We start from the raw sequence: 13,385 nt of genomic DNA on the forward strand, positions 1-13,385 counted from the left end.
TCAGTCTGTTACACACACACACACACACAGTCCAGTATACACTACTGTCAGTCTGTTACACATACACAGTCCAGTATACACTCCCGTCAGTCTGTTACACACACACAGTCCAGTAGACACTCCCGTCAGTCTGTTACACACACACACACTGTCCAGTATACACTCCCGTCAGTCTGTTACACACACACACAGTCCAGTATACACTCCCGTCAGTCTGTTACACACACACACACTGTCCAGTATACACTCTCATCAGTCTGTTACACACACACACACACACACAGTCCAGTATACACTCCCATCAGTCTGTTACACACACACACACAGTCCAGTATACACTCCCGTCAGTATGTTACACACACACACAGTCCAATATACACTCCTGTCAGTCTGTTACACACACACACACAGTCCAGTATACACTCCCGTCAGTCTGTTACACACACACACAGTCCAGTATACACTCCCGTCAGTCTGTTACACACACACACACAGTCCAGTATACACTCCCGTCAGTCTGTTACACACACACACACACAGTCCAGTATACACTCCCGTCAGTCTGTTACACACACACACACAGTCCAGTATACACTCCCGTCAGTCTGTTACACTCACACACACACACACAATCCAGTATACACTCCCGTCAGTCTGTTACACACGCACACACACAGTCCAGTATACACTCCCGTCAGTCTGTTACACACACACACAGTCCAGTATACACTCCCGTCAGTCTGTTACACACACACACACACAGTCCAGTATACACTCCCGTCAGTCTGTTACACACACACACAGTCCAGTATACACTCCCATCAGTCTGTTACACACACACACACACTCCAGTATACACTCCCATCAGTCTGTTACACACACACACACAGTCCAGTACACACTCCCGTCAATCTGTTCCACACACACACACACACAGTCCAGTATACACTCCCGTCAGTCTGTTACACACACACACACACAGTCCAGTATACACTCCCGTCTGCCTGTTACACACACACACACAGTCCAGTATACACTCCCGTCAGCCTGTTACACACACACACACAGTCCAGTATACATTACTGTCAGTCTGTTACACACACACACAGTCCAGTATACACTCCCGTCAGTCTGTTACACACACACACACAGTCCAGTATACACTACTGCCAGTCTGTTACACACACACACACAGTCCAGTATACACTCCCGTTAGTCTGTTACACACACACACACACACACACACACAGTCCAGTATACACTCCCGTCAGTCTGTTACACACACACACACAGTCCAGTATACACTACTGTCAGTCTGTTACACACACACACACAATCCAGTATACACTTCCGTCAGTCTGTTACACGCACACACACACAGTCCAGTATACACTCCCGTCAGTCTGTTACACACACACACAGTCCAGTATACACTCCCGTCAGTCTGTTACACACACACAGTCCAGTATACACTCCCGTCAGTCTGTTACACACACACACACACACAGTCCAGTATACACTCCCATCAGACTGTTACACACACACAGTCCAGTATACACTCCCGTCAGTCTGTTACACACACATACAGTCCAGTATACACTCCCGTCAGTCTGTTACAAACACACACAGTCCAGTATACACTCCCGTCTGCCTGTTACACACACACACAGTCCAGTATACACTCCCATCAGTCTGTTACACACACACAGTCCAGTATACACTCCCGCAGTCTGTTACAAACACACACACACACAGTCCAGTATACACTCCCGTCAGTCTGTTACACACACACACACACACACAGTCCAGTATACACTCCCGTCAGTCTGTCACACGCACACAGTCCAGTATACACTCCGGTCAATCTGTTACACACACACACACACACAGTCCAGTATACACTCCCGTCAGTCTGTCACACGCACACAGTCCAGTATACACTCCCGTCAGTCTGTTACACACACACACACACACAGTCCAGTATACACTCCCGTCAGTCTGTTACACACACACACACACACAGTCCAGTATACACACCCGTCAGTCTGTCACACGCACACAGTCCAGTGTACACTCCCGTCAATCTGTTACACACACACACACACACAGTCCAGTATACACTCCCGTCAGTCTGTTACACACACACACACACAGTCCAGTATACACTCCCGTCAGTCTGTTACACACACACACAGTCCAGTATACACTCCCATCAGTCTGTTACACACACACAGTCCAGTATACACTCCCGTCAGTCTGTTACACACACACACAGTCCAGTATACACTCCCGTCAGTCTGTTACACACACATACACACAGTCCAGTATACACTCCCGTCAGTCTGTTACACACACACACAGTCCAGTATACACTCCGGTCAGTAGGTTACACACACACACACACACCAGTATACACTCCCGTCAGTATGTTACACACACACACAGTCCAGTATACACTCCCGTCAGTCTGTTACACACACACACAGTCCAGTATACACTCCCGTCAGTATGTTACACACACACACACACCAGTATACACTCCCGTCAGTATGTTACACACACACACAGTCCAGTATACACTCCCGTCAGTATGTTACACACACACCAGTATACACTCCCGTCAGTATGTTGCACACACACACAGTCCAGTATACACTCCCGTCAGTATGTTACACACACACACAGTCCAGTATACACTCCTGTCAGTCTGTTACACACACACACACAGTCCAGTATACACTCCCGTCAGTATGTTACACACACACACAGTCCAGTATACACTCCTGTCAGTCTGTTACACACACACACACACAGTCCAGTATACACTCCCGTCAGTCTGTTACACACACACACAGTCCAGTATACACTCCCGTCAGTATGTTACACACACACACAGTCCAGTATACACTCCTGTCAGTCTGTTGCACACACACACACACAGTCCAGTATACACTCCCGTCAGACTGTTACACACAGAGTCCAGTATACACTCCCGTCAGTCTGTTACACACACACACAGTCCAGTATACACTCCCGTCAGTCTGTTACACACACACAGTCCAGTATACACTCCCGTCAGTCTGTTACACACACATACAGTCCAGTATACACTCCCGTCAGTCTGTTACACACACACACAGTCCAGTATACACTCCCGTCAGTCTGTTACACACACACACAGTCCAGTATACACTCCCGTCAGTCTGTTACACACACACAGTCCAGTATTAACTCCTGTCAGTATGTTACACACACACAGTCCAGTATACACTCCCGTCAATATGTTACACACACACACAGTCCAGTATACACTCCCATCAGTCTGTTACACACACACACAGTCCAGTATACACTCCCGTCAGTCTGTTACACACACATACACAGTCCAGTATACACTCCCGTCAGTCTGTTACACACACACACACACACAGTCCAGTATACACTCCCGTCAGTCTGTTACACACACACACACAGTCCAGTATACACTCCCGTCAGTCTGTTACACACACACACAGTCCAGTATACACTCCCGTCAGTCTGTTACACACACAGTCCAGTATACACTCCCGTCAGTCTGTTACACACACACACAGTCCAGTATACACTCCCGTCAGTCTGTTACACACACACACACACAGTCCAGTATACACTACTGTCAGTCTGTTACACACACACACAGTCCAGTATACACTCCCGTCAGTATGTTACACACACACAGAGTCCAGTATACACTCCCGTCAATCTGTTACACACACACACACAGAGTCCAGTATACACTCCCATCAGTCTGTTACACACACACAGAGTCCAGTATACACTCCCGTCAATCTGTTACACACACACACACACAGTCCAGTATACACTCCCGTCAGTCTGTTACACACACACACACACAGTCCAGTATACACTCTCATCAGTCTGTTACACACACACACAGTCCAGTATACACTCCCGTTAGTCTGTTACACACACACACACACACACACACACACAGTCAAGTATACACCCCCGTCAGTCTGTTACACACACACACACAGTCCAGTATACACTACTGTTAGTCTGTTACACACACACACACAATCCAGTATACACTTCCGTCAGTCTGTTACACACACACACACAAAGTCCAGTATACACTCCCATCAGACTGTTACACACACACAGTCCAGTATACACTCCCGTCAGTCTGTTAGACACACACAGTCCAGTATACACTCCCGCAGTCTGTTACAAACACACACACACACAGTCCAGGATACACTCCCGTCAGTCTGTTACACACACACACACACACAGTCCAGTATACACTCCCGTCAGTCTGTTACACACACACAGTCCAGTATACACTCCCGTCAATCTGTTACACACACACACACACACACACAGTCCAGTATACACTCCCGTCAGTCTGTTACACACAGACACACACACAGTCCAGTATACACACCCGTCAGTCTGTCACAAGCACACAGTCCAGTATACACTCCCGTCAATCTGTTACACACACACACACACACAGTCCAGTATACACTCCCGTCAGTCTGTTACACACACACACAGTCCAGTATACACTCCCGTCAGTCTGTTACACACACACAGTCCAGTATACACTCCCGTCAGTCTGTTACACACACACACAGTCCAGTATACACACCCGTCAGTCTGTCACACGCACACAGTCCAGTATACACTCCCGTCAATCTGTTACACACACACACACACAGTCCAGTATACACTCCCGTCAGTCTGTTACACACATACACAGTCCAGTATACACTCCCGTCAGTCTGTTACACACACACAGTCCAGTATACACTCCCGTCAGTCTGTTACACACACATACACACAGTCCAGTATACACTCCCGTCAGTATGTTACACACACACACACACCAGTATACACTCCCGTCAGTATGTTACACACACACACAGTCCAGTATACACTCCCGTCAGTATGTTACACACACACACACACCAGTATACACTCCCGTCAGTATGTTACACACACACACAGTCCAGTATACACTCCCGTCAGTATGTTACACACACACACAGTCCAGTATACACTCCCGTCAGTATGTTACACACACACACACACCAGTATACACTCCCGTCAGTATGTTACACACACACACACACCAGTATACACTCCTGTCAGTCTGTTACACACACATACAGTCCAGTATACACTCCCGTCAGTCTGTTACACACACACAGTCCAGTATACACTCCCGTCAGTCTGTTACACACACACACAGTCCAGTATACACTCCCGTTAGTCTGTTACACACACACAGTCCAGTATACACTCCCGTCAGTCTGTTACACACACACACAGTCCAGTATACACTCCTGTCAGTCTGTTACACACACACACACACAGTCCAGTATACACTCCCGTCAGTATGTTACACACACACACAGTCCAGTATACACTCCCGTCAGTATGTTACACACACACACAGTCCAGTATACACTCCTGTCAGTCTGTTACACACACACACACACAGTCCAGTATACACTCCCGTCAGTATGTTACACACACACACAGTCCAGTATACACTCCCGTCAGTCTGTTACACACACATACAGTCCAGTATACACTCCCGTCAGTCTGTTACACACACACACAGTCCAGTATACACTCCCGGCAGTCTGTTACACACACACACAGTCCAGTATACACTCCCGTCAGTCTGTTACACACACACACAGTCCAGTATTAACTCCTGTCAGTATGTTACACACACACACAGTCCAGTATACACTCCCGTCAATATGTTACACACACACACAGTCCAGTATACACTCCCGTCAGTCTGTTACACACACATACAGTCCAGTATACACTCCCGTCAGTCTGTTACACACACACACAGTCCAGTATTAACTCCTGTCAGTATGTTACACACACACACAGTCCAGTATACACTCCCGTCAATATGTTACACACACACACAGTCCAGTATACACTCCCGTCAGTCTGTTACACACACATACAGTCCAGTATACACTCCTGTCAGTATGTTACACACACACAGAGTCCAGTATACACTCCCGTCAATCTGTTACACACACACACACACACAGTCCAGTATACACTACTGTCAGTCTGTTACACACACACACAGTCCAGTATACACTCCCATCAGTCTGTTACACACACACAGTCCAGTATACACTCCTGTCAGTATGTTACACACACACAGAGTCCAGTATACACTCCCGTCAGTCTGTTACACACACACACACAGTCCAGTATACACTACTGTCAGTCTGTTACACACACACACAGTCCAGTATACACTCCCATCAGTCTGTTACACACACACAGTCCAGTATACACTCCCGTTAGTCTGTTACACACACACACCACACACACACAGTCCAGTATACACTCCCATCAGTCTGTTACACACACACACAGTCCAGTATACACTCCCGTCAGTCTGTTACACACATACAGTCCAGTATACACTCCCGTCAGTCTGTTACACACACACACACACAGTCCAGTATACACTCCCGTCTGCCTGTTACACACACACACACAGTCCAGTATACACTCCCATCAGTCTGTTACACACACACAGTCCAGTATACACTCCCGTCAGTCTGTTACACACACACACACACACACAGTCCAGTATACACACCCGTCAGTCTGTCACACGCACACAGTCCAGTATACACTCCCGTCAATCTGTTACACACACACACACACACAGTCCAGTATACACTCCCGTCAGTCTGTTACACACACACAGTCCAGTATACACTCCCGTCAGTCTGTTACACACACACACAGTCCAGTATACACTCCCGTCAGTCTGTTACACACACACACAGTCCAGTATACACTCCCATCAGTCTGTTACACACGCACACAGTCCAGTATACACTCCCGTCAATCTGTTACACACACACACACACACAGTCCAGTATACACTCCTGTCAGTCTGTTACACACACACACACAGTCCAGTATACACTCCCGTCAGTCTGTTACACACACACAGTCCAGTATACACTCCCGTCAGTCTGTTACACACACACACAGTCCAGTATACACTCCCGTCAATATGTTACACACACACAGTCCAGTATACACTCCCGTCAGTCTGTTACACACACATACACACAGTCCAGTATACACTCCCGTCAGTCTGTTACACACACACACAGTCCAGTATACACTCCCGTCAGTCTGTTACACACACACACACAGTCCAGTATACACTCCCGTCTGCCTGTTACACACACACACACACACAGTCCAGTATACACTCCCGTCAGTATGTTACACACACACACAGTCCAGTATATACTCCCGTCAGTATGTTACACACACACACACCAGTATACACTCCCGTCAGTATGTTACACACACACACAGTCCAGTATACACTCCCGTCAGTCTGTTACACACACACACAGTCCAGTATACACTCCCGTCAGTATGTTACACACACACACACACCAGTATACACTCCCGTCAGTATGTTGCACACACACACAGTCCAGTATACACTCCCGTCAGTATGTTACACACACACACAGTCCAGTATACACTCCCGTCAGTATGTTACACACACATACAGTGCAGTATACACTCCCGTCAGTATGTTACACACACACACAGTCCAGTATACACTCCCGTCAGTCTGTTACACACACACACACACAGTCCAGTATACACTCCCGTCAGTCTGTTACACACACACACAGTCCAGTATACACTCCTGTCAGTCTGTTACACACACACACACAGTCCAGTATACACTCCCGTCAGTCTGTTACACACACACACACCAGTATACACTCCCGTCAGTATGTTACACACACACACAGTCCAGTATACACTCCCGTCAGTCTGTTACACACACACCCACACACAGTCCAGTATACACTCCCGTCAGTATGTTACACACACACACAGTCCAGTATACACTCCCGTCAGTCTGTTACACACACATACAGTCCAGTATACACTCCCGTCAGTCTGTTACACACACACACAGTCCAGTATACACTCCCGTCAGTCTGTTACACACACACACAGTCCAGTATACACTCCTGTCAGTATGTTACACACACACACAGTCCAGTATACACTCCCGTCAATATGTTACACACACACACAGTCCAGTATACACTCCCGTCAATATATTACACACACACACAGTCCAGTATACACTCCCGTCAGTCTGTTACACACACACACAGTCCAGTATACACTCCCGTCAGTCTGTTACACACACACACAGTCCAGTATACACTCCCGTCAGTCTGTTACACACACACACAGTCCAGTATTAACTCCTGTCAGTATGTTACACACACACACAGTCCAGTATACACTCCCGTCAATATGTTACACACACACACAGTCCAGTATACACTCACGTCAGTCTGTTACACACACACACAGTCCAGTATACACTCCCGTCAGTATGTTACACACACACACAGTCCAGTATACACTCCCGTCAATATGTTACACACACACACAGTCCAGTATACACTCCCATCAGTCTGTTACACACACACACAGTCCAGTATACACTCCCGTCAGACTGTTACACACACACAGTCCAGTATACACTCCCGTCAGTCTGTTACACACACACACAGTCCAGTATACACTCCCGTCAGTATGTTACACACACACACAGTCCAGTATACACTCCCGTCAATATGTTACGCACACACACAGTCCAGTATACACTCCTGTCAGTCTGTTACACACACACAGTCCAGTATACACTCCCGTCAGTCTGTTACACACACACAGTCCAGTATACACTCCCATCAGTCTGTTACACACACACACACACAGTCCAGTATACACTCCCATCAGTCTGTTACACACACACACAGTCCAGTATACACTCCCGTCAGTCTGTTACACACACACAGTCCAGTATACACTCCCGTCAGTCTGTTACACACACACAGTCCAGTATACACTCCCGTCAGTCTGTTACACACACACAGTCCAGTATACACTCCCGTCAGTCTGTTACACACACACACAGTCCAGTATACACTCCCGTCAGTCTGTTACACACACACACACAGTCCAGTATACACTCCCGTCAGTCTGTTACACACACACACACCCACAGTCCAGTATACACTCCTCTCAGTTCTGTACGCAGTCCTTTCACTGGTGAATCGTTGTAGGTGATGATCACTTGTACTCACACCAACAGTCATCATTCTTGTAACAGGAGCGGATCTGAACAATGGACCCATCACAAGCTTCCCCTTCGTGTGTCCGACCGATACACTTTCGGGACCGCTTCTGCTGCCCCACATATTGACGACATGAAATGTTCCACTTTAATCGAGTGCAATCATTCCACTGGGACCAAAATGCCCAGAAACCATCAACTAGACAAGGATGGGAATTGAGAGAGAGCAGTTAGCAGTTAGTGAATGGAAACAACATCCGGCAGCACAGAACGAGGTCCCAGCACTCCGGCAACTCAGTCTTGCTGCGCCTGACATGAACATTCGCCCTCACCCCCTGCCTCCACGGCAGACAGACAGGCGCCCAGCCAGTGAGACACAGCCAGACAGACAGACAGACAGACACCAGCCCCCTATCAGACCCCCCCAGCCGCCTATCAGACCCCCCCAGCCGCCTGTCAGACCCCCCCTCCCCCCCAGCCCCCTATCAGAACCCCCTCCCCCACCAGCCCCCTATCAGACCCCCTCCCCCCCAGACCCCTATCAGGCACCCGCTCCCCCAGCCCCTATCAGACACCCCCTCCCCCTCCCCCCCAGCCCCCTATCAGACACCCCCTCCCTCAGCCCCTATCAGACACCCCCTCCCCTCCCCCCAGCCCCTATCAGACCCCCCTCCCCTCCCAGCCCCCTATCAGTCCCCCCTCCCCCCCCAGCCCCCTATCAGACCCCCCTCCACCACCAGCCCCCTATCAGACCCCCCACTCCCCCAACAGCCCCCTATCAGACCCCCTCCCCGCCAAGCCCCCTATCAGACCCTCCCTCCCCCCAGCCCCCTATCAGACACCCCCTCCCCCAGCCCCTATCAGACACCCCCTCCCCAGCCCGTATCAGACACCCCCTCCCCCAGCCCCTATCAGACACCCCCTCCCCCCTCCCCAGCCCCTATCAGACACACCCTCCCCCCTCCCCAGCCCCTATCACACACCCCCTCCCCCAGCCCCTATCAGACACACCCTCCCCCCTCCCCAGCCCCTATCAGACACCCCCTCCCCCAGCCCCTATCAGACACACACTCCCCCCTCCCCAGCCCCTATCAGACACACCCTCCCCCAGTCCCTATCAGACGCACCCTCCCCCCTCCCCAGCCCCTATCAGACACACCCTCCCCCAGTCCCTATCAGACGCACCCTCCCCCCTCCCCCAGCCCCGTCAGACCCCCCTCCCCTCCCCCAGCCCCTATCAGACACCCCTCCCCCTCCCCCAGCCCCTATCACACACCCCTCCCCCAGCCCCTATCAGACCCCCCTCCCCCCAGCCCCCTATCAGACCCCCCTCCCACCCAGCCCCCCATCATCTCCCCTCCTCCCTCCCAAAGCCCCCTATCAGACACCCCCTCCCTCCCCCCCAGGCCCTCAGACCCCCCTCCCCCCTCCCCATGCCCCCTATCAGACACACCCTCGCCCTCCCCCAGCCTCTATCAGACACCCCACCCCAGCCCCTTATCAGACCCCCCTCCCCCCCAGCCCCCTATCAGACTCACCTCCCCCCTCCGAAAGCCCCCTATCAGACACCCCCTCCCCCAGCCCCTCAGACCCCCCACCCCCCTCCCCCAGCCCCTATCAGACACCCCCTCCCCAGCCCTCAGACACCCCCTCTCCCAGCCCCTATCAGACATCCCCTCCCCCTTCCACCAGCCCCTATCAGACCCCCCTCCCGCCCAGACCCCTATCAGACCCCCCTCCCCCAGCCCCTATCAGAACCCCCCAGCCCCCTATCAGAACCCCCTCCCCCACCAGCCCCCTATCAGACCCCCCCCCAAGCCCCCATCAACCCCCCCATCCCCCCCAGCCACCTATCAGACACCCCCTCCCCCAGCCCCTATCAGACACCACCTCCCCCAGCCCCTATCAGACACCCCCTCCCCTCCCCCCCAGCCCCCTATCAGACACTCCCTCCCCTCCCCCCAGCCACTATCAGACCCCCCTCCGCCCCCAGCCCCCTATCAGACCCACGCCCCCCCAGCCCCCTATCAGACCACCCCCCTCCCCCACCAGCCCCCATCAGACCCCCCCCAAGCCCCCTTACAGACCCCCCTGCCCACCCAGCCCCCTATCAGACACCCCCTCCCCAGCCCCTATCAGACACCACCTCCCCCAGCCCCTATCAGACACCCCCTCCCTCCCCCCCAGCCCCTCAGACCCCCCTCCCCCTTCCCCCAGCCCCTATCAGACACGTCCTCCCCCTTCCCCCAGCCCCTATCAGACACCCCCTCCCTCCCCCCAGCCCCTCAGACCCCCCACCCCCTCCCCCAGCCCCTATCAAACACCCCCAGCCCCTATCAAACACCCCCTCCCCTCCCCCCCAGCCCCTATCAGACCACCCCCCCCACCAGCCCCCTATCAGACCCCCTCCCCCCCAGCCCCCTATCAGGCCCCCCTTCCCCATCCCCCCTATCAGATCCCCCTGCCCCCCCAGCCCCCTATCAGACACCCCCTCCCCCAGCCCCGATCAGACACCCCCTCCCCCCTCCCCCAGCCCCTATCAGACACGCCCTCCCCCAGCCCCTATCAGACACCCCCTCCCTCCCCCCCAGCCCCTCAGGCCCCCTCCCCCTTCCCCCAGCCCCTATCAGACACGTCCTCCCCCTTCCCCAGCCTCTATCAGACACCCCACCCCAGCCCCTTATCAGACCCCCCTCCCCCCCAGCCCCCTATCAGACTCACCTCCCCCCTCCGAAAGCCCCCTATCAGACACCCCCTCCCCCCAGCCCCCTATCAGACCCCCCTCCCACCCAGCCCCCCATCATCTCCCCTCCTCCCTCCCAAAGCCCCCTATCAGACACCCCCTCCCTCCCCCCCAGGCCCTCAGACCCCCCTCCCCCCTCCCCATGCCCCCTATCAGACACACCCTCGCCCTCCCCCAGCCTCTATTAGACACCCCACCCCAGCCCCTTATCAGACCCCCCTCCCCCCCAGCCCCCTATCAGACTCACCTCCCCCCTCCGAAAGCCCCCTATCAGACACCCCCTCCCCCAGCCCCTCAGACCCCCCACCCCCCTCCCCCAGCCCCTATCAGACACCCCCTCCCCAGCCCTCAGACACCCCCTCTCCCAGCCCCTATCAGACATCCCCTCCCCCTTCCACCAGCCCCTATCAGACCCCCCTCCCGCCCAGACCCCTATCAGACCCCCCTCCCCCAGCCCCTATCAGAACCCCCCAGCCCCCTATCAGAACCCCCCTCCCCCACCAGCCCCCTATCAGACCCCCCCCCCAAGCCCCCATCAACCCCCCCATCCCCCCCAGCCACCTATCAGACACCCCCTCCCCCAGCCCCTATCAGACACCACCTCCCCCAGCCCCTATCAGACACCCCCTCCCCTCCCCCCCAGCCCCCTATCAGACACTCCCTCCCCTCCCCCCAGCCACTATCAGACCCCCCTCCGCCCCCAGCCCCCTATCAGACCCACGCCCCCCCAGCCCCCTATCAGACCACCCCCCTCCCCCACCAGCCCCCATCAGACCCCCCCCAAGCCCCCTTACAGACCCCCCTGCCCACCCAGCCCCCTATCAGACACCCCCTCCCCAGCCCCTATCAGACACCCCCTCCCTCCCCCCCAGCCCCTCAGACCCCCCTCCCCCTTCCCCCAGCCCCTATCAGACACGTCCTCCCCCTTCCCCCAGCCCCTATCAGACACCCCCTCCCTCCCCCCAGCCCCTCAGACCCCCCACCCCCTCCCCCAGCCCCTATCAAACACCCCCAGCCCCTATCAAACACCCCCTCCCCTCCCCCCCAGCCACTATCAGACCCCCCTCTGCCCCCAGCCCCCTATCAGACCCCCTGCCCCCCCAGCCCCTATCAGACCACCCCCCCCACCAGCCCCCTATCAGACCCCCTCCCCCCCAGCCCCCTATCAGGCCCCCCTTCCCCATCCCCCCTATCAGATCCCCCTGCCCCCCCAGCCCCCTATCAGACACGCCCTCCCCCAGCCCCGATCAGACACCCCCTCCCCCCTCCCCCAGCCCCTATCAGACACGCCCTCCCCCAGCCCCTATCAGACACCCCCTCCCTCCCCCCCAGCCCCTCAGGCCCCCTCCCCCTTCCCCCAGCCCCTATCAGACACGTCCTCCCCCTTCCCCCAGCCCCTATCAGACAACCCCTCCCTCCCCCCCAGCCCCTCAGACCCCCCTCTCC

At 54.1% G+C, this 13,385-nt stretch overlaps 2 protein-coding genes across 2 annotated transcripts in view; both read right to left on the reverse strand.

Moving 5' to 3' along the window:
* Positions 1–13,385, reverse strand: part of LOC140399406 (rho guanine nucleotide exchange factor 3-like) — a 930,630-nt gene that overhangs the window by 641,688 nt on the left and 275,557 nt on the right. The gene's annotated exons all lie outside the window — the stretch shown is intronic.
* The window catches only part of LOC140398883 (properdin-like), an 84,171-nt gene that overhangs the window by 30,426 nt on the left and 40,360 nt on the right, over positions 1–13,385 (reverse strand). The window contains exon 7 of the mRNA XM_072487826.1: positions 9,207–9,395. Coding sequence (XP_072343927.1) covers positions 9,207–9,395 — 189 coding nt within the window. The remainder of the gene's footprint in view (positions 1–9,206; positions 9,396–13,385) is intronic.

The sequence above is a fragment of the Scyliorhinus torazame genome, chromosome 22, assembly GCF_047496885.1.
Source record: "Scyliorhinus torazame isolate Kashiwa2021f chromosome 22, sScyTor2.1, whole genome shotgun sequence".
In the NCBI taxonomy this organism is placed as follows: Eukaryota; Metazoa; Chordata; class Chondrichthyes; order Carcharhiniformes; family Scyliorhinidae; genus Scyliorhinus; species Scyliorhinus torazame.